The sequence below is a fragment of the Pseudophryne corroboree genome, chromosome 2, assembly GCF_028390025.1.
Source record: "Pseudophryne corroboree isolate aPseCor3 chromosome 2, aPseCor3.hap2, whole genome shotgun sequence".
Lineage (NCBI taxonomy): Eukaryota > Metazoa > Chordata > Amphibia > Anura > Myobatrachidae > Pseudophryne > Pseudophryne corroboree.
Window position 1 is genome coordinate 355,451,949 of NC_086445.1, and position 26,205 is coordinate 355,478,153.

Here is a 26,205-nt window from a genome sequence, read left to right on the forward strand (position 1 = left end):
CCAACGTCATCATTCAGTGGTGGAGAACTTCCTTGAAAACAAGATGTATGGATGAACTTTGTTGTGGGATGGACAGACTTGAGACAAAATAGCACCTGAGGTACAGGTGACCGAGAACAGAAGCATGCTGAAATGTATTTTTCAGTGCCTGAAATGCCTGGTAAGCCTCTCCAGACCAGTGTGTGCAGGATTTACCACTTTTCTGGTTAGGGCTGCTAGTGGTGTACAGCAGATGAAAATGAGCAAATAAAATGCCTGTAGTAGTTTGCAAATCCTAAACATTTCTGAAGAGGTTTAAGATTAATGATAGGAACCCTGTTATATAACTTTAAACCTTTTGGGCATCCAAGGTAAAATCCTGAGAGGACATGTTATAACTAAGGAAAGTTACTTTAGGAGTACATTTGAACTTCTTCAGTTTAGAACACAGCTGATGGTCTCAGAGTTTCGGTAGCAAACGCCAGACACTCCAGATATGCTTTTCCAGAGAGATGGAATAGATGAGGATGTCATACAGGTATGCTACTACTAATCGCCTATGAAACTCCCCATGAACATTGTTAATAATAATGGTTAATAATGTCTATTGAAGCATTACAGAGACAGAATGACATTCCCAAGTACTCCTAGTGGGCAGTATGGGTGATGAATGCCGTCTTCCACTGGTCTCTTCTCTAATACAGATTAGTTGTAACCTACCTGTATATCAATAGTGTAATAAATTACTGCTTCTTTTAACTGAATGAAAACCACCGGAATAAGAGGCAGGGCTACTGGTTTTTAATGATGCCCTTAATCAATTGTGTAGCAACTGCAGTATAACTGGGCACTTTGATGCATTGCAATTGGCAGTTTTTGCTCCAGTGGCAAATTTGGCCAACAAATCAATCGATGACAGGGTTATGTTTGGACAACCAAGGAAAACCGAGAATCAGCGAATAACAAAGATTGAGATCATTTCATAATGTAGACTGTCAAAGTATCAGAAGTGGTTTGGCTCTTCATAGAATCACCCAGAAGGATATTGTTGTCCAAGCCAATGATTGAGATTGATGTCCCTATAGGTACTACTTACACTTTGGAGCCTGACCTCTGATCTACAAAGTTGCCTGAGGCTCCAATATCAATTACAGCCATTAGTTCCACAGATGCTTGAGATGTTTATAGAAATATGGGAATTTGCAAGGCATTTGTTGAATCCTCTAATTAACAACCTGAGGTCTCCTCTCCATCAAATCGTAGGTTGTCCCACTACCTGACTTATCTGGCCTTCCGAACTTCTTTGCAGTAGTAAGAACCTATTTTCATGGGCTCCAGGTTTATTTTGAGATGCCTAAAGATGCCAAACGCATCAGAACTTCTAAAGAGATGGCAGAATAGTCTGGTTTGTTCTGAGGTCAGGGTTTGGATATGGCAGAGTAAATGGGTAAACAATCTGATTTCTGCTGCGTGTTACACTGGGCTCCAAAAGGAAAGACATTGGGGTATAGAGTAGGATCTTAATCCGAGGCACCAACAGGCTCAAAAGCTTTGACTGTTCCCAGAATGCATAGCGCCGCCTCCTCTATAACCCCGCCTCCCAGCACAGGAGCTCAGTTTTGTAGTTTGTGCCGCAGATAGCAGGCACATAATAGAGGGGCTGCTCTGGGCAGCCCTAAGAAGAGCTTTTTGAGAAGGAAAGTGAAGACTTCAAGGGCTGCAGCAATGTGTACATGTCTAGTGACATTCACTGCTGCAGCTCCATCTCTGCCCAGCGGCGCTGTACACTCCCGAGCCCTGGTTGCCGAGTAACTACAGCAGGAGGCTCCGGTTTTCTTCTAAAGTCAGGCACACACGACGGGGGCTCTCTGGGATCGCGTGGCCGTGGTTCGGGAGGTGGTGAGTGGGTCCCGCTCGCGGGACCCGTACTTTATCACGATCCAGCGCGGTCAGTGGGAGGTGGGCCGCGCGCGCTGGCGGTGGACACTGTGGCAGTACAGGCAATCCCACTAGATCACCAGGGCATGGGTGCAGGTCAGGTTTTCCCTTAAAACCGTTTTACTAGTAGCCCACAGTACCCGGTGGTTTTGCCAGCAGGGGGATAAGGCTTAGACCTGGAGCCCCTCCCCCAGCCCCAGGGTGCCATTTCCAGCAAATGTTCCCACCCTGGAGCTGTATATCTGTCTCTCCCTCACTCCCTGTCAGTGTTTGGGCGCCATTTCTCTCAGCTACACTGTTCCTGGGACTGCTTGGGCAAATCCTCCTGTGTAAAGCCGCCTGGTTGTCAGCGCTGTGACTTTACATGACACTTAAGTATTCTACATGTCAATTAGACAGTGTTAGTTAAGAAAGAGTGCATTTAGTCAGGGTTCTCTGGTACAAGTACCCTGTGATATACATCCAGTTCTTACTGTGCAGTGTTATATCTATTGACTACATAGCTATATAAGCTGGTCCAGTGCAGTATTATTGTTAGTAATAACCTCTGCATTGTTTACATGTGACGATATGTGTGTGCATTAGCTTGTTGAGTGGTTTCCATTTCGTGTCTCTCACTCAACTTGCTATCCCTATATTCTATAACCTGAGGGGGCTTGGTGCGTCAGGTTTTATAATTATATAGGTTTTTCACAAGATATACTCTAAAACGTATTTTTCTCTGTGATTTTAGTCACCATATCTCTCCTGTATCTCTGCTCGTACTGACTACACTGCGCAGGGGTTTGGGTAAGAGGTATTGTGCTGCTGCCAATTGTACTGTGTTACCTGATACTGCAAGTTATATCATGTCTGCTTCTGAAGGTAACGGTTCTGGGGCTGAACACACTGCCGGTGTTGCTGAAGCCACAGACCCCTATGAGGAGACTATAGCAGCTGTGGGCTCTGGTTCTGGGGGCTCCTTGCCCCCCAGTGGGACTGTGGCAACGGGGGTACATAATGACCCACCGTGGGCTACTTTCTCCATGCTTCTACACACGCTAGTTACTAAACTAACACCCCCTATGGGACCTCCGATGCCGGTGCAACCGTATGTGGTCCCCGCAGCTAACCCGCCTTGGGCGGACAATTTATCTGCTCAATTGAAGAAGTTGAACCAGTCCTTGACTACTAAAAAGTCTGACCCTCGCTCGCCTAAGACCAAGGGGTCCTCTAAGCGAGCTCTTATCTCCTCACAATCCACTGCTGTCACTGACACCTCGTCTGATGAAGATGGCGCTTACACTGACCCCACAGACTTTGACACAGATACTGCTGATGGGGAGGGAACGTGTGGATGTTCCTGATATTTTGGAGGCTTATAAATTAATTTTACAGATTACGAATGATCCCGAGCCATCTGCCCCTCCTAAGAAACCCGATAGGTTCAAGCGCCAGAAGGTGGTTAAATGAGTTTTACCTCACTCTGACCACCTAGTGGATATACGTCAGGAACCCTGGGGAAACCCGGGAAAGAAGTTTGTGCCTCAAAAGAAGATGCTGGCTCGCTATCCCCTCGCGCCAGAGCTGTCTAAAATTTGGGAAACGCCTCCTCCAGTAGACTCACATGTGGCTAGGATGGTGGTTTCCTCAGCTCTACCTGTCACTACCGTCACGTCTCTAAAAGAGCCTATGGATAAACGTGTGGAGGGTTGTCTGAAAGTTATTTACACCCTCACGGGTGCTGCACAAAGGCCCACATGGGCTGCAGAGGCTATTGAAGCATTTGCCTTGGAGTCAGAATCTGAAATCTCTTCTGACCATGCTAGACAATGCTTGTCATATATTGTCACAGCTTCTCACTATATTAAAGAGGCGGCTTCTGATGCCGGTATCCTAGCAGCCAAGGCCTCCACTACATCAGTCCTGGCTCGCCGGATATTGTGGCTGAGATCCTGGTCTGTGGATCTGGACTCTAGAAAAACCCTGGAGGTACTCCCTTTCAAGGGAGATATTCTGTTTGGTGAGGACTTAAATAAGATAGTGGCTGATTTGGCTACTGCCAAAACTGCCTGTCTGCCAAGTACCGCTCCTTCTGTGTCAAAGGCTAAAGGTACTTCCTTTCGCCCCTTTCATCCTTCAGGTAAAGCAAAAGGTCAGGCGTACAACAAGCAGGCCCGCACTTCCAAACCTGGTAAGCCGAAGCCCAAAAGAGCCTGGGCTGCCCGTCAGCCAGCTTCCAAGACCGATAAGCCTGCGGCATGACGGGGATCCTGTAAGATCCCAGGGTGGGGGGCCGGCTTCTAGGGTATACCCAGGAATGGTTGAAGACCACTTCAGATGCCTGGGTACGGGAAATCGTCACTCTACGTTACGCCATAGCCTTCAAAAACCGACCCCCTCATCGATTTTGCCGGACAGACAAAGGCAAACACTCTACATTCGGTGGTACAGACCCTCCTGGATACAGGAGTCGTAGTACAGGTGCCTCTTGCTCAGAGGGGCCGGGGGTACTATTCTCCTCTGTTTCTGGTCCCGAAACCGAATGGGTCCTCCCGGCCCATTCTCAACCTCAAGGCATTGAACAGGTTTGTGAAAATTTCCAAGTTCCGTATGGAAACCCTTCGCTGTATAGTTCTGGCCTTGGAACCTGGGGACTACATTGTCTCCCTGGACATACAGGATGCTTACCTGCATATTCCTTTAGCAGTGTCACATCAGCAATACCTGAGGTTTGCGATTGGCAACCTCCATTACCAGTTTCGGGCGTTACCTTTTGGTTTAACTACGGCTCCGCGAGTCTTCACCAAAGTTATGGCGGTGATGACGGTGGTACTCCGCCGTCAAGGGGTCAGGATACTGCTGGATCTGGACGACTTGTTAATCCTGGCAAATTCCCCAGAACTTCTCCTACGTCATCTGGATATGACTGTCCAGTTTCTACAAGCCCACGGGTGGCTCATCAACTGGAAGAAATCCTCCCTGGTCCCTGCTCAGAGCATGGTGCACCTGGGAGCTCTATTGGACACTCAAGACCAGCGGTTGTCCTTGTCTCAGGAGAAAGTCCTAAAGCTTCAGGACAGATTCGTTGCTTCCTTTCTCGTCCACAAGTGTCGACACATTCGGCGATGCAGGTGCTGGGCCTCATGGTGTCAGCATTCGACATGGTGGAGTATGCTCACTTCCATTCTCGCCCCCTCCAGAGGCTGATTCTAGCCAAGTGGGACGGCCTGCCTCACCGGATCAGGTCTCAAATGATCTCATTGACTCCGGAGGTCCGTCTGTCTCTGCACTGGTGGCTCCAGGACCAACGATTGTGCAGGGGCCGTCCCTTCTGAATATCCGACTGGGTCCTGTTGACAACCGATGTAAGTCTAAGAGGTTGGGGCGTGGTGCTGGAGCAACACTCCCTTCAGGGTCGGTGGACCAAGGAGGAATCTCTCCTCTCGATCAACATTCTGGAATTGCGGGCGGTCTTCAATGTGTTGAACCTGGCCCAGCATTTAATTCAGAACCGTCCTGTTCAAGTACAGTCGGACAACGCCACCACAGTGGCTTACATAAATCATCAAGGCGGCACTCGAAGCCGTTTGGCAATGAAGGAAGTCTCACGGATTCTACATTGGGCGGAACGCCATCTACCGGCCATATCGGCAATATTCATTGCGGGAGTCCTGAATTGGGAAGCGGACTTTCTCAGTGGTCAGGATGTACATGCCGGAGAGTGGGGCCTCCATCTAGAAGTGTTTCAACTCCTAGTGGAAAAAAGGGGCCTTCCAGACGTAGATCTGATGGCGTCTCGACACAATCACAAGGTTCCAGTCTTCGGAGCAAGGACAAGGGATCCTCAAGCAGCATTCGTGGATGCGCTGGCGGTGCCGTGGAGGTTTCGGTTGCCGTACGTTTTCCCTCCGGTGTCACTCCTGCCCAGGGTAATTCGGAAGTTCAAGCAAGAAAGAGGAATTCTGCTTCTCATAGCTCCAGCGTGGCCCAGACGGCACTGGTTCTCAGACCTGCAGGGCCTATCGTCAGAGCATCCAATTCTACTTCCACAACGCCCAGACCTCCTCGTTCAGGGCACCTGTGTCTACCAGGACCTAGCCCGGCTGTCTTTGACGGCGTGGCTCTTGAAGCTTCCATCTTGAGGGCTAAAGGGTTTTCTGAGGTGGACATTCAAACTATGTTGGTGGGCCCGGAAACCGGCTTCTGCTCGGATTTACTATAGGGTCTGGCATTCTTACTTTGGTGCGCATCTAACGATTATGACGCTTCCAAGTTTAGTATAGCCAAGCTGTTGGCCTTTCTTCAGCAGGGCCTGGACTTAGGCCTGCGTCTGGCCTCCCTCAAGGTTCAAATATCTGCTTTGTCGGTGTGGTTTCAGAGAAAGATTGCGACCTTACCTGATGTGCATACATTTACTCAGGGCGTGTTGCGTATCCCACCTCCCTATGTCCTGCCTGTGGCTCCTTGGGACTTGTCGTGGTTTTGGAGGCGTTACAAGAGTCTCCGTTTGAACCTCTTGGTTCAGCTGATCTTAAGTGGCTTTCCCTTAAGGTGGTGTTTCTGGCTATTGCTTCAGTTAGAAGAGTGTTGGATTTGGGTGCCTTGTCTTGTAGTTCCCCATATCTGATATTTCAACGTGACCGGGCAGTTCTTAGGACTCGTCCCGGATATTTACCTAAGGTGGTTTTTTCGTTCCACCTTAACCAGGAGATTGTGGTTCCGGTACTTGTTTCTCCTGATCTGTCTCCCAAAGAGCGGTCTTTGGATGTGGTACAGGCTCTCCGTATCTATGTGAAGAGAACTGCTTCTATTAGGAAATCTTATTCTCTCTTTGTGCTGTTTGGATTTCACAAACGGGGCTGGCCTGCTCACAAGCAAACTTTGGCCAGATGGATTAGAATGGTGAGTGCACATGCTTATGTGAGGGCTGGTCTATCAGCTCCTGCTCACATTACAGCCCATTCTACTCGGTCTGTTTGACCTTCTTGGACGGCCCACCGTGGTGCGACCCTTGAACAATTGTGCAAGGCGGCTACGTGGTCCTCTGTGAACACGTTCATAAGGTTCTATGCCTTCAATACTGCCGCTTCCCAGGAGGCTTCCTTTGGATGCCGGGTTCTTGTGCCCGCTACAGTGCGTCGCCACCCATAAGGAACTGCTTTAGGACATCCCCTATGTCTTTCCTTGTAGAGCCCAGTGTACCCCGCAGCAGAAAACGAGTTTTATGGTAAGAACTTACCTTTGTTAAAACTCTTTCTGCGAGGTACACTGGGCTCCACAAGGCGCCCACCCTGACACACTTAGCTTCTTTGGGTTGGTATGGCATTAGCCGCTGACACTTCTCCTGTCGTGAGAGTGTGGTGTATGTGGCTACTAACCGTTGTTGTCTCTTTTGCTGCTACTGCATTGGGCTGGTTAACTAAAAACTGAGCTCCTGTGCAGGGAGGCGGGGTTATAAAGGAGGCGGCGCTATGCATTCTGGGAACAGTCAAAGCTTCTGAGCCTGTTGGTGCCTCGGATCAAGATCCTACTCTACACCCCTATGTCTTTCCTTGTGGAGCCCAGTGTACCTCGCAGAAAGAGTTTTAACAAAGGTAAGTTCTTACCATAAAACTCGTTTTTGGGTCAAGTCAGTGGATAACAATGAGAAGAATAGGCACAGGCCAAGGCCAAGACTGGAGAGGTAAGAACTGTGAAGAAGTAGTCTTGATTCAAATGCAGAAATCCAGGCAACAGTAGCAAGTTCAGGCACAGTAACAGGCAATATGACCAGCACTGAGTCTGCTGACTTCCTGCCTTAAATTCCCACAGCCTGCAGGGAATTGGCCGTGATTAAGAAGTGGGTGGAGATTCTGTGCAATGCATGATGTTAAAGAATACTATACATAATGTTTTTAACTAACAGCAACATCTGCGGCTCAAATGACAGGAGCTTTGATCTCCAGTTCCAAAGGTCCCAGGATTAAATTCTGCAGAGCACCTAACACAATGCTTCTAACAGTCACTCGGGTCTATACTGTTCAAATCTTCTACATTCAACATGTCTATGAGAATGTACTCTCAGCTTATCATCTAATGCAGTTGTTCCCAAACTGTGTCCCTAGGCACCCTGGGGTGCCGCAAGACTCTTCCAGGGTACTTCGGGTTGGCGGTCCAGGATCAAATAAAATTTATGGTCAAAGTGATAGGTAAAACCAGTGTTGGAGGCTGCCAATCATAAAATACATGGGCAGAACAGAAGCAAAACTGTACACCAACACATAACTGAAACTAAAGATGACAGGTAGGCACAATTTAATCAATTTGATATTTTTATCCTTTTATCCTAGGAGTGCCGTGTATTCCTGATCTTGACATGCACTACTGTTACAAGATAGTACGCGTCATTTGCTTCATATGGCAGTGGTCATAATGTCTTGGCTCACAGGTGTACACACACACACACACACACACACACACACACACACACACACAATGACAGTCTGTTTGACTAAATAAAAGTAATATAATTGTTACATTTACCTGCCATGGACATTCACCATATTTGCAGTCCTGTCCGCCCACAACTCTTGCATCAGGGTTATAGTCAAAATCACTTATTTTATCAAAAGGTTCAGGATTCACATTTTCTGCTTGGTCAGTGTTATTTTGTGGAGCAGCATCAGCAGGATTTATAGTAATATTTCTTGTCTGTGAACCATTTCTGTGATTCTCCACTTCATCTGGTATTGACCTCTTGGATTTGAAGCCAACTCTCTTCCCACACGGATATTTCCCTGCATCAGACAATCAACATTAAAAATTTATATTTTTCCTATTTTTGAAAACCTAAACCTCAGTGTTATATTAAGTCTAATGCATGTAAGCTTTATAATCAAGATATGAGATACCTTTGCAATATTAAAAAAAAAAATCATAATATTATTAACATACCATGAAGCTGGTGCATAGTGAACACCATGCCAGTTTATGTAGTGTACCTTGCATGGCACCGATCTGCATGTGCCCAGAAAACAAATGCACCATATAAGCCTACAGTATGTAGACTTGCCTGATTTGGCTATTTACACATGTCTGCACCTGAACGTGGAAGGAAGAGGCATTCTAAAATAGGTGTAATTGTGAACACATGCAAATCAGCAACCAAATTTAAGCACATCTGAAAAAGCAGTATTATCATACTTGCCAGCTTGACTTATTTCCCCTCTGGGAGGAGCCTGGAGATGACATGCTGCTGACAGCTTTGAGGGCAGGGCCGGCTCTCATGTCATTAGGCCCCACCCCTGTCGCGTCAAAATGCTTTGATTCGTGGGTCTGTGGGGCTAGGCTAAAATAACACATCCCATCCTTACTAGCTGATACTCCCCACATTATCTACCCGTTCTGCCCACTGCATTAGGAAGCGGGTAGGATGTGGGAGATCTGCCTACTAATCCAGGGGTGCTGGAGACTACCTGAAAAAATCGTGAGTCTCCCACAACTTTTGGAAGAGTAGGCAAATATGAGTATTATTTGTTGGGGGTCAGGGATAGGCAGAGATATACTGATGATAGTACACCCTGGCAAGTAAACCAAGGCTACCACAGGAAATAGCCAGGACATGACATACAATACTGTATGATATCCTTCCTATTACACCTTTTAAAAACAAAACAAAACTTAAAGTTGCATGTGGCGATGTCTACTTATTGGGGTAGCCAAGATGTCTGTGGTGGCCGATCACTCGTTCTTTGTCAAAGTGCTCCTTAGCAATTGTAGTACTCTTCAAGTGATTTGTATCTCCACATTGCAGCCTGGTGACAAAGGGACCGATTTATCACCATCAGCATCTGAGGATGTGGATGTGAGGTGATAAAATCGACCCAATTCACAATGCGATTATTGATTACATTGCACAGATGTATCAATAATCATATGCAGGGACAGAGCTTGCAAGAAAGCTCTGTCCCTGTGATGACACTCCGCAGTACTATCAGGGTATTTTTCGTGAGAAATACCCTGAGTGTGTGCTGCGAATGCGCAATCGGCCAACATCGCCATGGCTACCACCGCCGCCGTCACCCCCCTCCCCATTACAACGATCCCCCCCCCTGCCCTGAGATCTCCCACCCCCCACCTGTTGCACTCATACAGTGGCAGCAGGGAGCTCCGATGACCAGAAGTCCGTACCGGAGCACCAATCACCGGACCCTGGATAGATGAGAATTTTTTTTACATTTTCTTTTTACTTTTTTAAATTTCACGTGATCACACTGACGTCTCCCTGCACAGCTGCCTAGGGGCAGAGAAAGCTGTGCAGAAGTACTGAATCCACAGTGTGCCGTAGAGCTCACAGGGCTCACTGCGGTGTTCCTTGACAATTTTTTTTAGTATATTCAGCCATATCACATTTCTGATTATAAGTATGGGAAATGCGATGTGTATACTAAAAAAAATGACAAGGGTTTGTAGCAGTTTTTCATGAAAACTGCTCCAAAAGCCCTTTAATACATTCAGGTGAAACTAAAATGATGTGAAAAGGGTGTGAAAAAAAAGTTAATAAATATGCCCCAAAATGCGTAACCTAGAACCTAGGGCCTAATTCAAACCTGATCGCTAGGGTGCGGTTTTTGCATCCCTGCGATCAGGTAGTGACCGCCTACAGGGGGAGGGGGAATTCGCTGTGCAGGGGTGCGATCGCATGTGCAGGAGAGCTGCACAAACAGAAGTTTGTGCAGTCTTTGCACAGCCCAGGACTTACTCTTCCAGTACGATGATCAGGGCTGGAGCTGACGTCAGAAACCCTACCTTCAAACGCCTGGTCCCTCCTGCGTTTTTCCGGACACGCCCTGAAAACAGTCAGTTGCCACCCATAAATGGCCTCTTCCTGTCAGTCACCTTGCGTTTGCCCTTGCGATCGCTTTTCTCACACCATCCCGTCGCTGACCGGCACTCCCCATAGCTGCGGACCGGCGTGCCTGTGCCTTGCGGTGCATACGCATGCACAGTTCAGACCTGATCGCAGGTTGTACGAAAACGCAGCCTAGTGATCAGGTCTGAATTAGGCTCTCTGTCCAGATTGTGCCAGTAATCCCAATATGTGTGAGTATTTTACTTATAAAGTATTTTAAACTAATTGACCACTGTGACATAACCATCTCTCTTCAACAATTGCATATGGGAAAATCTTACAGTCCATCCACTGATATGATTATCATTACCTAACAGCAGTTACTTAACAGCAGTGTCGGCTGTAGAAAATACTTGAGAGCTGGAAATGCAATATTTTTAGGCTGGGTACACATTAGACCAGGCTTTTTCAACCAGTGTGCCGTCGCACACTAGTGTGCCGTGGAGCCAGAGCAGCTTCCTGCACATTCAGAGTGAACTGTTGGCCCGGGCTCTACCTAGAGGATCAGTCGTGCTCCGGCCGTGACCTATGCCTTGAAAACGGTGTGATATCATAGATCACGGCCGCCGCGTCTCACCACCCAGTCAGCCCACCCTCCTGCATACACATCTTCAAGTTCCCGCCTGCATACACAGCTTTCCTTGCCCACCCACATCCCCACCTGCCCGGCCGCCCGCTGCTCAGTATTCGCAGAACTCCACTATGAACAGCCCCCGCCACTGAGGGACAGGGAGGAGGACAGCTGAAAATATTTGTTATTTTATTTCTCCTGTGGGGAACAATAGGATTTCAATAGGATTTATGTGGGGAGAATAAGATTTTATGGATTTATGGGGGAAACAATGTGAATAATTAATATGGGGAGCAATAGGATTCATGTGGGCAGAAATGTGATTGATTTATGTGTGGAGCAATAGGATGTATGTAGGGAGCAACATGATTTATGTGGGGAGCAATGTGATTGTTTTCCTGTGTATGTGTGGATTTTTTTTTTACTGTGAGGGCCAATGTGTGTGTGTTTTTTTTTTTTCTGTGGGGAACTGATGGTGTACCTTGGCAATTTTAAAATATTGGGGTCATTCCAAGTTGTTCGCTCGTTATTTTTTTCTCGCAACGGAGCGATTAGTCGCTAATGCGCATGCGCAATGTCCGCACTGCGACTGCGCCAAGTAAATTTGCTATGCAGTTTGGAGTTTTACTCACGGCATTACGAGGTTTTTTCTTCGTTCTGGTGATCGGAGTGTGATTGACAGGAAGTGGGTGTTTCTGGGCGGAAACAGGACGTTTTATGGGAGTGTGTGAAAAAACGCTACAGTTTCTGGGAAAAACGCGGGAGTGGCTGGAGAAACGGAGGAGTATCTGGGCGAACGCTGGGTGTGTTTGTGACGTCAAACCAGGAACGACAAGCACTGAACTGATCGCAGATGCCGAGTAAGTCTGGAGCTACTCAGAAACTGCTAAGAAGTGTCTATTCGCAATTCTGCTAATCTTTCGTTCGCAATTTTGATATGCTAAGATTCACTCCCAGTAGGCGGCGGCTTAGCGTGTGCAAAGCTGCTAAAAGCAGCTTGCGAGCGAACAACTCGGAATGACCCCCATTGTTTGGTGTGCCGCGAGTAAAAAAAAGGTTGAAAATCACTGCATTAGACATTATGTAATACAATCCCGCATCATCTGACGTGTAACCGTGATTGCTTGCTCCCGTACGCCGACATGGGGGTCGTCACATCTGATGTTCTAAGCAGATAATTAAATTAAGGATTACACTTAGTAGACATGAAAAGGGGAAGACTTGTTTCTGTTCACCCATAATATCTGTATATAGGATTGACCTTTCTTACCAATTGGAATGCAGGATTTCAAATCATCTCCCAGTTGATAGTCAGGGGCACAAGAACAGATTACTTCCCTCTCTGCCGCCTTGCAGTACTGGTCACAGCCTCCATTGTTCAAGCTGCACATTTTTCGTATAGCTGGAAAAAGAAATGGAACATTCAGTATTAGTGCTGCCTATCATAAGTGTTCTGCAGTTTTTTTCTATGTATTGTCTTTTAAACTTTTTCTTTATAGAAGCATGAAAGCACAAAAAAGCAGTACAGTGCAGACAACTCGGACAAGTAATATATCATAGAATGCAAATAAATGAATAACAAGAGAAATATGATCATCTGAACCAGTAGCAATTAGTGATTCAATGAAGAGGTAATTAGAGTGGGAGTTAGATCTGGATCTAAAACCAAAGATAAAGCACCACAGCCTCTATGGGCCATATCCTATGAGAAAAAGTTTGCAAGTCATTGGCAATCTGAAGTATGAGCAGTGGGAAAGTAACGTGGAGGGATTGGGCACATGGGGGGTCATTCCGAGTTGTTCGCTCGTTGCCGATTTTCGCAACGGAGCGATTAAGGCAAAAATGCGCATGCGCATGGTTTGCAGTGCGCATACGGTTAGTATTTTACCACAAAACTTAGTAGATTTACTCACGCCCGAACGAAGATTTTTCATCGTTGAAGTGATCGTAGTGTGATTGACAGGAAGTGGGTGTTTCTGGGCGGAAACTGGACGTTTTCTGGGAGTGTGCGGAAAAACACAGGCGTGCCAGGGAAAAACGCGGGAGTGTCTGGAGAAATGGGGGAGTGGCTGGCCGAACGCTGGGCGTGTGTGTGACGTCAAACCAGGAACTAAACGGCCTGAGCTGATCGCTATTTGTGAGTAGGTCTGGAGCTATTCAGAAACTGCTAAGAAATTTCTTTTCGCTATTCTGCAAATCTTTCGTTCGCAATTCTGCTAAGCTAAGATACACTCCCAGATGGCGGTGGCTTAGCGTGTGTAATGCTGCTAAAAGCAGCTAGCGAGCGAACAACTCGGAATCACCCCCTAGTTTGGGTCTCATACCAAAGTATACCGCAGAAACATTTCCAGGGCTGATCCTTAAGTGAGGAGAGAAGGGTGTCAATGTGACTCTCCCACATCCCAAAGAAACGTCTCTGTCTATTTTATATAGCAATTATTCTGAAGATTGCTTCCTTCTAAATGACATGCTATTACATTACTTATTCAAATGGATATATTGCCAGTACTCATTTACTATAGAAATATCCAAATCAAGCTTAAGGCCTACACTGACCTTATTAACTGACTATCATTCTCTAGGGAAGGATTCTATGTTTGACTTGAAGAGCGGGAGGGGGAGGCAATAGCGTTGCCGCCTGTCGCGATTCTGACCGCTGCCTGTTCCCCCACTTGGGTGATAGTCAATGCTACCACCCAAGGGGGAATAGATTAGTGTGGTTACCGAAGGTCGCCACCGGGCCCGAAGCATGGCGAGCACAATTAGCCTGCAAAGGGACAGGTTGCGCTCGCCGCCGGGATTCCGGCTATCGGGATTCCAGAGTTGGTCTGGTCAAAGTCGGGATCTCGACAGCCGGGATATCATACTGATTCCGCGGGATGTATGTGTATATGTGACAAGGGGGCGTATGTAGCAACGCTTCGAGAAAGATAAGGTGGAGAGAGATAAGAGTACCAGGCAATCAGCTCCTAACTGCCATGTTACAGCCTAAGTTAGAAAAATGACAGGTGCTTATTGGTTGGTACTTTAGCTCTCTCCTCTTTACCTCTCTCCAAGGCTTAGTAGATCTTCCCCTGGGTGGGATGCATCAATGCTAAAAATGTGGCCAAACCTCAGAAAATGAAATTTTCAGATGTTTGGCTGCTTACTGCATATGCACCAAGTGATATATTCTGGAGCTTGGTTGCAGTGGGCAATGCTAACAGAAACGACTTCTACTGGGTAATGCTATCTAAAGATGGACCTGCCAACCGCAATTGATTTGCATTCTGGAGCTCTCACACCAGGAGAGCGGTCCTTTGCTGAATATTCATGCATACAGTCAGTTAGTAAGCACCAATGGGCCTAATTCAAACCTGATCGTAGCAGCAAATTTGTTAGCAGATGGTCAAAACCATGTGCACTGCAGGTGTGGCAGATACAGTATAACATGTGCAGAGAGAGTTACATTTGGGTCGGTTATTTTGTTTCTGTGCAGGGTACATACTGGCTGCTTTAATTTTACACTGCAATTTAGATTTCAGTTTTAACACACCCCACCCAAATCTAACTCTCTCTGCACATGTTATATCTGCCCCCCACCCCCTGCAGTGCATATAGTTTTGCCCATCTGCTAACAAATTTGCTGCTACGTTCAGGTCTGAATCAGGTCCTATATGCGTGTAATGAGTTGTGGGATGCATCACATTCCCTGTGTTTGAAAAATGACAGGAGCTGATTGGTTGGTACTTTGGGCGGGATGTACTACTATACATCGCGGCCATAGCCAGCCATCGAAGCGATGTATTAACATATGCGATTAGTATCGCAATGCAGACGATACCCTGAAGACGGAAGGACAGTTGGCTGTGTTGCTGGTTGAAGAGGAGGCTGGGATTCAGGACTGCGATGGGAGGCTGCCTGCACACAGGTATGGGGGAGTCGGCGTGAGCAGCGCTGGGTGGCGGAGGCGACGGCATGTGGTAGGATGTGGTATAAAGCCCATAGGCTTCTATAGGGTATTGCCATAAAGTGCTGGCGATACCCTCCGCATCGATATGCAGGTGGACGGGGTTAGTACATTTGAAAATGCTGTAAAAACAAAACAGGGGTTTTACTGCATTTTTCCTTTAGTACATCCCACCCTTTATCTCTCTCCAAGCATTGAGGCATATGACCCATTGTGAGAATACAGAGTACACATGTCACATATACTTTCCACACACACTCCTCCAAACAATCCCCCACCACCCTCCCCTTGTCACATATCAGAGCTGTAGTGGTGGACAGCCAGGCACCATAGTACATTGTTTTACCTCCTGCTCTCAAGTAAAGCAGAACCTTTCTACATGGTTTGTCAATAGACTAGGAGCATGCAGTCCACAGCACTTATTTAGAAGTTGTCACCACTTTGCTCTTTTCAGAATAGAACATGGGCCAGTGACCTCCACACCTCCATGCACTGTAAAAGCTGCATCCCTATAAATTTCCTACCACTGGAAGGTTTGCTGAAGCCATCATCTTGCACACATAGGGGTATATTCAATTGATGTTGGATCCTTTCCGACGTTATGATCCGACATCTCAGTATTCAATGAGTGGCCAAATCCAATTTGGCCGTTTCCGACAATGCCAATCCGACGATTTTTAAAGTCGGAAACGGAGCTAAAACCTGTCGGATTTGGCCGCGCTTCCGACAAAACACGTGGTTCGGCGGACACCCAAATGTTACCAGCAAGCACAGCACTGATGTCAGAGTAATATGGGTAAGTGCTATGTAACCATCTGTCACACACACACACACACACTGCAGCTTTCGTGCAGAAGGCATTTTGCTTAGGGTGCCGAGAAACCTTGCACCAGCCCTGCAGCTACAGAGACTCACAGTGTTCCATTGCATGTATTGCGGCTCCGGAGCTGACACTGAGCCAGGCACGGCATCTTCTCTACGGCGGGAGTCAGACTGCACGGCTGTGCAGTCCTCCATCCCTCACCACTGGAGACAACTCCTGATAAGTACCGCTACCACTGCTATTACCTTGTATGATGTAAGGGCCCCTAATTGCCTATATCAGTATTACATCTGAGTCCCCTCTGTTCACTGAATAAATCTGCAGTGGCAGCGATCGCAGTATGAATTATTATGCGCAGGGTGCACTGTGCATGTGCAGCCAGTGAGATGCAAAAGTATCTCATTGGTGCGATCGCCACTGCCTGATTGACAGCCAGATGTAGTCGCAGGGTGGGAGGGGGTGTGCCAATGGCATTAGAACGCCGTTGGTGGGGCACGGTCCAGACAATGGAGGTGTGTCCAGACTGTTGGGTGGGTGAGCCGCGGTGGCTGCGTGATGTCACACACAGCCGCTGTGACCCGGTACGTGGCGGTTAACTCCCTGCCAACGCACAGGAGCTGCGCTGGCAAGGAGTACTTGTCAGGTACAAAAGCATTGCCGCCATGTCATATCTACTATCAACTCTGAATTAATTGTCCTGGACACTGAGGAGTATACTGCAATGATGGCTACTGATGAAAAACAGTCAATGGAGCTGTGGCACAAACGCTTGGGTCAGCTGGGATATGACAACGTCCAGAGACTGCTAGATGGAATGGGAACAGGGATCACCGTGAGCAACGCTGAAAGACAAGACCCATGTGCGTGTGTGAGTTGCATAAAAGGCAAGGAAATTCACAACCCATTTACAAAGTCAGTTAGTAGAGCAGAGACACCGTTAGCTCTAGTGCACACAATGGAGGAAGAATCAATCAGTGGCTACAGGTATTTCATGACTCTCATTGATGACACCACAAGAATGACACATGTGTACTGCATTAAAGAAAAGAGTGAAGTTGTCAACAAAATTGTGGAATACAAAAACCTAGTGGAGAATCAGGCAGGTCTGAACTAAAGAGTCTGAGATCAGACAACGGTGGAGAGTATAATAACAAAGTCTTAGCCGCATTCCTTAGGAAATATGGCATAAAGCATCAGCTAACAATTGCTTACACACCGGATCAGAATGGCATGAGTGAGTGGGCAAACCACACAATTGCTGGAAGAGCACGAACTATGCTAAGTGATGCTGGCCTGGAAAACAAGTTTTGGGCAAAAGCAGAATCTACTGCAGTATACCTAAAGAATCGTGCACCTACAGTGGCCGTGAAAGGTAAAACTCCACTGGAGGCGTGGTCCAGAAAAAAGCCAAGTATCAGTCATCTTCGTTTCTTCGGGAGCAAAGCTTTTGCACATATACCAAAGGAGAAAGCTAGTTCCAAAATCCATAGAATGTATAATGCTTGGATACTGCGACAAAAGCAAAGGATACAGACTTTGGGATGTTACAAATAAACGTCTTCTTAAATCCAGAGATGTGGTATTCTACGAGACAGCACCACTAACTGGAGCAGTGGAGCAACAAGAAAATGTATCTTTGGATGTACAGGCAGCAGAATGCGTGTCTGAATCTGAGAGTGTCAAAGCAGACAACAAGTCAGAGAACAGAAGTTCCATGAGGAGCAACACAGGTATTACAGCCAAGAAATACAGTGAGGAGTATGCAAACATAGCTTACAGTGAACCTCAAAACATACAGGAAGCAAAGTCAAGCAGTGATTAGACAGAGTGGAAGTCAGCAATTGATACAGAACTGTCCGCACTAAGGCCCTCATTCCGAGTCGTTCGCTCGGTATTTTTCATCGCATCGCAGTGAAATTCCGCATAGTGCGCATGCGCAATATTCGCACTGCGACTGCGCCAAGTATCTTTGCTATGAAGATAGTATTTTTACTCACGGCTTTTTCCTCGCTCCGGCGATCGTAATGTGATTGACAGGAAATGGGTGTTACTGGGCGGAAACACGGCGTTTTATGGGCGTGTGGCTGAAAACGCTACCGTTTCCGGAAAAAACGCAGGAGTGGCCGGAGAAACGGGGGAGTGGTTGGGCGAACGCTGGGTGTGTTTGTGACGTCAAACCAGGAATGACAAGCACTGAACTGATCGCACAGGCAGAGTAAGTGTGGAGCTACTCTAAAACTGCTAAGTAGTTTGTGATTGCAATATTGCGAATACATCGGTCGCAATTTTAAGATGCTAAGATACACTCCCAGTAGGCGTAGGCTTAGCGTGTGTAACTCTGCTAAATTCGCCTTGCGACCGATCAACTCGGAATGAGGGCCTAAATGATAACAGTATCTGGACTATGTCTGATAGACCAAGTGACCGTAAAACAATTAAAAACAAGTGGGTTTTTTGCAAGAAGTTGAACGCAGACGGGACAGTAGCTCCTTACAAAGCCTGCGTTGTTGCCAAGGGATACATCCAGAAGTATGGAATCGATTACGGAGAGATCAGTCGCAAGGTACAGCACCTTAAGGTTAATGATTGCTATTGCTACACTACATGATCGACTGTTATATCAACTAGACTTTGATTCTGCATTCCTGAATGGCGAGTTAGTTGAGGAAATTTATATGGAACCACCTGAACACTGTGATATGGATATATTCCAAACTGGGAAAGTTTGTCTCTTAACGAAGTCACTATATGGCCTCAAGCAGAGTGGTCATTGCTGGTATGTAAAGTTGGATGCAGTGCTTCTAGAATTGAACTTTGTTAGGTCAGAGACTGATCACTGCCTATACCTTAAGACTATCAAAGAAAATTTGTTCATCATAGCTGTCTATGTGGATGTTTTACTTTTGTCAGGTCAAGAAGATCACATCACTGATGTCAAGCACCAGCTTAAACAAAGATTAAAGTTGAAAGATCTAGGCCCTGCAAATCATCTATTAGGTATGAAAATTGTACAAAACCTGCAATAGGGAACGGTCACAATTGACCAACAAACATACATTGAGGCAATAATTTCCAAATACGGAATGACAGATGCAAAGCCAGTAAGTACTCCCATTGACAAAAGTACAAAGATAGTCAAGGCCATGTCACCAAGTAGCAAGGGGGAGATAGAGGAAATGCGAGAAATCCCTTATCAAAATGCTATTGGTAGTTTGATGTATGCAAGTATTGGGATATGTCCCGACATCACACATGCAGTGAGTCGGGCAAGCCAGTTCGCAAATAATCCTGGGAGACAACACTGGATTGCAGTAAAGAGTATACTAAGGTACATAGTGACTATATAGTCAAAATCTCAAGGAAAGTTAGTACACATCTCAAGGTGTTAGGCAGCTTGCGATAACGATTCGATCCCGATGCGCACTCCAGTGGAGTCTGTATCGTAAGGCTAGCTAGACTGTGCAGGCAAGTCAGTCTTCACTATCTAGTGTACTATCTAGTACAAAGTATAGTCAAAATTGGCACTTAGTCAAAATCGTACATAGACAAAATCTCAAGCACAGATAGTCACACTCTACTATCTGTGCTCTGGGGGAGTTCAAGGGAAATCGCATAGTCAAAATCGGGCATAGCAAGGACCTCACCATGTGTACACACCTTTAGATTTGGGTGGGTTATATTGTTTCTGAGCATGGTAAATACTGGCTGCTTTATTTTTACACTGCTATTTACATCTCAGTTAGAACACACCCCACCCAAATCTAAAGGTCTCTGCACATGTTACATCGGCCCCACCTGCAGTGCACCATGATTTTGCCCAATTGCTAACTTTTTTGAGTTATTAACAAACCTGAATAACCCCCATATATAATACATTCAATTGTATAGCCAGATTCTGGTTGCATTTACATAAATAAAAATCCACAGTACGTTGTAATAATCAATGTGCTTAGGGCCTAATTCACTATGGATCGCTATTGAGGCTGAGATAGCAATTTTCATATCTACTATTGCTAAAACTCATGGGCTGGATGTAATGGCTTGTGAGACGATCGGAGCTCCGAGACTCCGGCCGAATTCGTACGTTGTTTTAAAGCAGCAAACGTTTACAAGGCAAAACCAACCATCCTTTTGCGCGGCACATCCTACTGTAATTTCCCTGATTCTAGTTTTCAAAAGTAGGCAAGTATAGGTTTAGGTTGTGGGGAGGGGGGATTAGGTTTAGACAACACTGGGGAGGGTTAGGGTTAGGCTGCAGGGGTGGGAGGGTTAGGTTTAGGCTGCTAGAAGGGATGGTTAGGGTTAGGGGGACAGTGGGGGAAAGTAAGAATACTTACCTTCCCCTGTCGGGATTCTGATTATCGGGATGCCGTGGTGCGCCATCGTCGCCACGAGCATTTCAAACCCAACCCCAAGAAACATGTAATGTCCTGACAGTTATTAGCATGAAGGCCATCAATGCATCTGATGTTTAATTTTGTATTCCCTTCACAACTGTTACTTAGCTAAATTGCCTATGTCATTACTTCTAGTTTATTCTCTTTATATGTGAGCTCCTTCCTAATGATAATCGATGCCTTAAAAAATGAAACATTAGATATCCAATAGAGACTACCAGATTCTCCAATTAAGTGTACACTTAGCTCTCTCCTTATGCACATGAAAGTGCTACTGCACTGTACAACGTGTCTAAATAAATAAATATATGGCTTATCAACATTATGTTGTCAAAACTAGACAAACAGATACTGTACATGCAGCATGTAGAGCATTTGTAATAAACTGAACACTTGAAAATAAGGATGATATCCAGCGCTCATAGTTATCAATTACTTACGTGATTCACATTTTTTGCCTTCATAACCAGCACTACAGAGACATGTGTATTCACCAATCCCATCCTTACATGAGCCAGCATTCTGACAGGGATTAGGTTCACACTGGTCACCATCTGCGAACACACAAATCATGCATTAATATCGCTGTTAGAGTATAGCAAGCATAACATCAGATGTATAGACAGGGGCGCCAACAGCCTTGGTAATGGAAGGGGGCATGGCCAATGGGGGAAGGTGTTATGATACCCCCTTCATAGGTAATGTATGTGCCGCCGGCACCAGTAGTCGATACTGTGACAGCAGGTGGCAGTGGAGGAGGAGGAGGAAGCGTTAGCCACAGGCAGGTGCCATCAATAACTCTGCACATTACATAAGGGGAGAGAGCGCTGACTCTTCTTCATGAAGAAGTGAAAAGAGTGGAGAAATTAACCTGTGGAGAAGTTGCCCATGGCAGCCAATCAGATGCTCCGTATAATTGTATAGTATGTAAATTATTAATGTTACGTCAATGCTGATTGGGTTCCAGAGGCAACTTCTCCACTGGCTCACACTTTTCACTGCTGCATGAATAGACCCCTAACTGACTTCTTCTGCTACTTATGTAGCTTTGAATCTAGGTCGGTGCAGGATCAAAAATCCTTTTTTGTGACTTCTTCTGCCTCCAGCAGCCAGTCTTCTCTCCTCCTGCTCAAACTACCTCTGAAAAAAGTAGAGATGTGCGGCGGACACTTTTCGGGTTTTGTGTTTTGGTTTTGGATCTGGCCCAACAGGCCTGGGTCTGGGTAAAGAGTACCCGCTCTCCCCTTTCTTCGCCTGTGTATAGATGGAGCGGTATCGGTTCAGATGGTTGACACTCATTAGTTTGTCACTAATGGTCGACATTGACATGGTCGACATGGACAAATGGTCTACACATGCAAATGGTCGCCACATGAAAGGTCAACACATGAAAAGTCGACATTTTTTACTTTTTCATATTTTATCATCCACGTGGACTATGATTGGGAATAGTAACCTGGCGAGCCATGCAAGGGGACATGGTACACTAATTGGGGTTCCTGGTCATGTTTCGGCAAAAAGTACCCCAAAAACAGTTCAAAAAGCCATGTCGACCTTTTCAGATGTTGACCATTTTCACATGTCGACCATTGAGTGTTGACCTTAACATTGTCGACCATTCATACCGGAACCATATGGAGCATATACTGTATGTATATTTGGAGCAAATTGTACAGCGCTAATGAGTAGAGAACAAAATGCAGATGCAGAGTATACAGTGTAAAATGCAGTGCATTCTCTTTGCAAAGGTCACACAGCCTGTAATACAGGGCCTCATGATTCATGATCGCTATTGTTTGCATATAAATACAATGTTTGGGGAACTGTGCATGTGCAGTACAGGTCTTGTCGCTCGTAGCCCGTCAGACGCAGCATGAATGACATGCTGTGAGATTTAGGGACGGGGCAGCTGGCACCGTTCTTCAAAACCTAGCCCCCGTTTTGAAGGCATGACGGGTTCACGGTCTGCATCGACGGACACAGACTTCCTGGACCCCAGTGTCTGGATCCTATGGTACTGCCTGAGTGAGCTTCAGCTGCTTCCTTCTGGCTGCGCAATTCCATACAAACATGAATCGGGCCCACTGTACGTCTTGAGTTTCCCAAACTCCGCCATTACAGTCCAGGTTTTAACGATATCCTTGAGTCCAGATGGTTAAATCAAGTTTACTGAGGTACTAATTAAGTCACCTGTGCTCAAGTATGGATATCCTTAAAACCTGGACCGTAATGGTGAAGTGAAACTCTGCTGTATGTAATACTCATTAGCCAATCATCCCCCGAATACTGAAATTGCGTGTGTATATGAAGTGCATAGTTATTTTAACATGAAAGAAGATGATAACAGAATCAGGCATGACCATTGTAGTGGACTAGATTAAACATGGGCACAATGTATTGGATTTAATATTTGCCAGTATACATGAGGCTGGAGTGGATGTAGACCTATTATACCATCAATGGCCTTCACAAGTGATGCATCTGCTGGACTGTCCTTATTTATATTGAGAAACTGATCAAACATCTAATTCAAACTAAGAACCCTCACATACATATATATGCCTTTATTTGCCCTAAGTGCAAAATTCATTATAAAGAGAGCACTAACTTATGGAATGCTGTATAGCACTGTAGAGTTAACTTGTGGGCAGAAGTACTGCCTGACCCTTGTACTGTATTGCAATAATGGGAAACAGCCTCCACTTCACTTACATTTTACAAATTAAATACAACACAAGCTTCTACTCAAAGAACACTAAACCTTAATAGTGGTATTCAAATATGGAAGTAAACTCATCCTCATCTCCAGCTCTGTGTGTGTGTGACATTATGATGGTTCCATATATACAGAAAACTACTGAGGTGTAACTCGAATATGGTTGCAGTCAAAGGACAAACAGTCAAGATAATAGCCAAGGCTACCATATTGCCACATCTTCAAGCGAGACTTTCTCTAATCGATGAAATCATCCGTGAGCAAACAAGGGAGTAGTGCAGGATGCTAACTTGGAAAAGGTGAAGAACAAATCATGGAAAACCCGTGGGGGAAGGCCAGTGCTTAAAGTGGTCCGAGAGAGGTGGGGGAACTCCCCCCCTCCCCCACCCCCGTAGGTGCCAGGGCCACACCATAACCCCTCCCACCTTGAAAATGCCCCTCCCACCTGTTGTCACACCCCTAGCCCCTCCCCTCAAGAGAGCAATGTAACAGCATCACTCACCCTGCCATTGTATAATAATCACAGTTTATGATATAATTGCAGAGTGAGTGATGCTGCTACATTGCTCTCTTCCACCCAATATTGTTCTCTTTAGCAAGGCCAGCAGACACATTTAATGGCAGATGCTCACAGTGTAAAGTTATTTATTATATGTCATGTGAAGGTAAAATTACATATAGTGCATACAATATGAAACATACAGGTATGTGGTGATACAGGTTAAAAAAACAGAGGACTGTCCACTGCTTTAACCTGTATAATCACATACCTGTATGTTTAATATTGGAAAGAGACAGACAGACAGACAGAGAGACAGAGAGAGAGAGAGAGAGAGAGAGAGAAAGAAAGAAATAGAAAAAGAGTAAGAAAAAGAGAAAGAGAAAGAGAAAGAGAAAGGGGTCAGGTCTGCTTACACCCCTATTTATGTGACACATGCACACACAGGAAAGAGGCGGCACTCTCCGGATTTCAAATAGAAAGAACTGTATTCAAAATTTAATCTCAAAGTGCATAACAGGTACAGATATTTCAACACAATTTTGTTATTTGCAGCATTTGTACCTTGAAAAAAACTCCCTGCGCGGTGTTGAAATGTCTGTACCTGTTATGCACTTTGCGATTAAATTTTGAATACACTACTTTCTATTTGAAATCTGGAGAGTGCCGCCTCGTTCCTGTGTGTGCATGTGTCACATATATAGGGGGGGTAAGCAGACCTGACCCAGGGAACCCATCTTTCTCTACTATACATCCTGGATGGCACCCCAGTGGATGTTCATATTTACATTGAGTGCCAGCTATATATGACTTTATATATAACACTGTGTTGGCGGCGCTCAGGAAATAAAGACATTCATGTACAGGTGTAAGCTTCAACGTTTTTTCGTAGGTTTAATCCTTCGTATATATGTGTGTGTATTTATATAATCTTACACTGTGAGCATCTGCCATTAAATGTGTCTGCTGGGCTGGCTAAAGAGAAAAATAATGGGTGGAAGAGAGCAATGTAGCAGAATCACCAACAGAGTTTCTCAGTCGTGTTGTGTCCAAATATATGAAATATATATTAACATAGGCAGTTGAGATGAGTTATAAACTTACAAATAAATATATAATATGCAATTGCTTGGGTTGTTTTTTTATTATTACATGTGATGTGCAGCAGCAGTGTGATTGAATCCGTCTCCGACTGTCCCATCCCCTTAATGTCAGCGTGGCTGGGTACTTAGAGTCAGGGCAGCTCCTCTGCTCCCTTTAGCTGCAGACGTGCAATGTCATTATTTCCGCCGCCGGCAGAGGGTCTGGAGGAGGCAGGTCACGCTAAATCAATCATTCCTTCTTTAGCGCCACCCACCACCACATCATTGATATTGGTGGCCACGGTGCTGCTGGGCAGCGCATGGGGAGGCCCGGTACTTGAAGCCAGCCTCAGCTTCCTATTGATTCTTTCCGGCTGTCCCTAACCTGGGACTGGAAGCCGCCTCAGCCTGAGCCTTCTATTTTCCTATAGTCCTCTCCGTGCTGCCTGTGTGACTAGTTTAAGTGAATAGTGTTCTGCCTCCAAGTAGAAGTGCCGGAACACAGTTCTACCTCGCTCTGGCCCGATTTAACCTCCGCACACACCCTTTTTTCACTAATAACACCCCAGCATCATTAACACCCGCACCCCTCATTCACTAATAACATCCCCAGCAGCACTAACACCCACACTCCTTATTTATTAATAACACCCCTAGTAGCACAGACACCCCACATTAACTAATAGGATCCCAGCTACACCCCTTCCCCACCCTTCATTCACTAACAACTCCCCAACCTCAGAATATCACTCATAAACCCAGAAACTTGCCCACTCACTTGCTTGCTGATGTATGCTCCACAGCCAGAGCAGAGGGAGAGGGTCCCGTCACGGAGGAGGAACCGAATGAAGAGGTAGAGGCTGGGCAGGCACTGCTGTCTGCATGCCCGCTCTTAAACTGCAGCACAGCGCGGTCCTCATGTCTGTCTGCCCCGCTCCTCTGCACAGCTGCGCGCCACGGGAATAAGACGAGATGTCGCTCCGTGACGTTATCGCGTCTTATTCCCATCATGCCACTGAAAGGGGGTGGTGGGCCATGTTCCTGTAGTGCGCCCGCCTACCCAAGCAACATCTATTGTGATTGGAGGGCCGGGCTGCACACACTGGGATCGCAAACTACACCAGGCAGCCGCAGAGCTGCCTGTACAGTTAGCTGCGGAGATCGGGCAAGGTGGGCTGGCGGAGGCGGAACGCGTTCCGCCTCCATACACAAGTGACGGAACGCAGTTCCGCCCCGTTCCGGCCCACTTTAACCCCTGGGGAAGGCATTGCAAGAAGAGGCGTTGGTGAGTGAAGCACATCGCTGTCTTGCTGGCAGACACCATGGATGAGACGATAACATAAGCCCCCTTTAGGGGAGGGAATAGAACAGCTAGTTAT

General features: G+C 46.2%; 1 protein-coding gene across 1 annotated transcript in view; it reads right to left on the reverse strand.

The window, feature by feature from the left end:
• F10 (coagulation factor X) overlaps nucleotides 1–26,205 on the reverse strand; it is a 75,077-nt gene that overhangs the window by 12,814 nt on the left and 36,058 nt on the right. The window contains exons 4-6 of the mRNA XM_063953126.1: nucleotides 20,970–21,083; nucleotides 12,631–12,762; nucleotides 8,422–8,675 (exon numbers count right to left, since the gene is read on the reverse strand). Of these exons, the coding sequence (XP_063809196.1) occupies nucleotides 8,422–8,675; nucleotides 12,631–12,762; nucleotides 20,970–21,083 (500 nt within the window). The remainder of the gene's footprint in view (nucleotides 1–8,421; nucleotides 8,676–12,630; nucleotides 12,763–20,969; nucleotides 21,084–26,205) is intronic.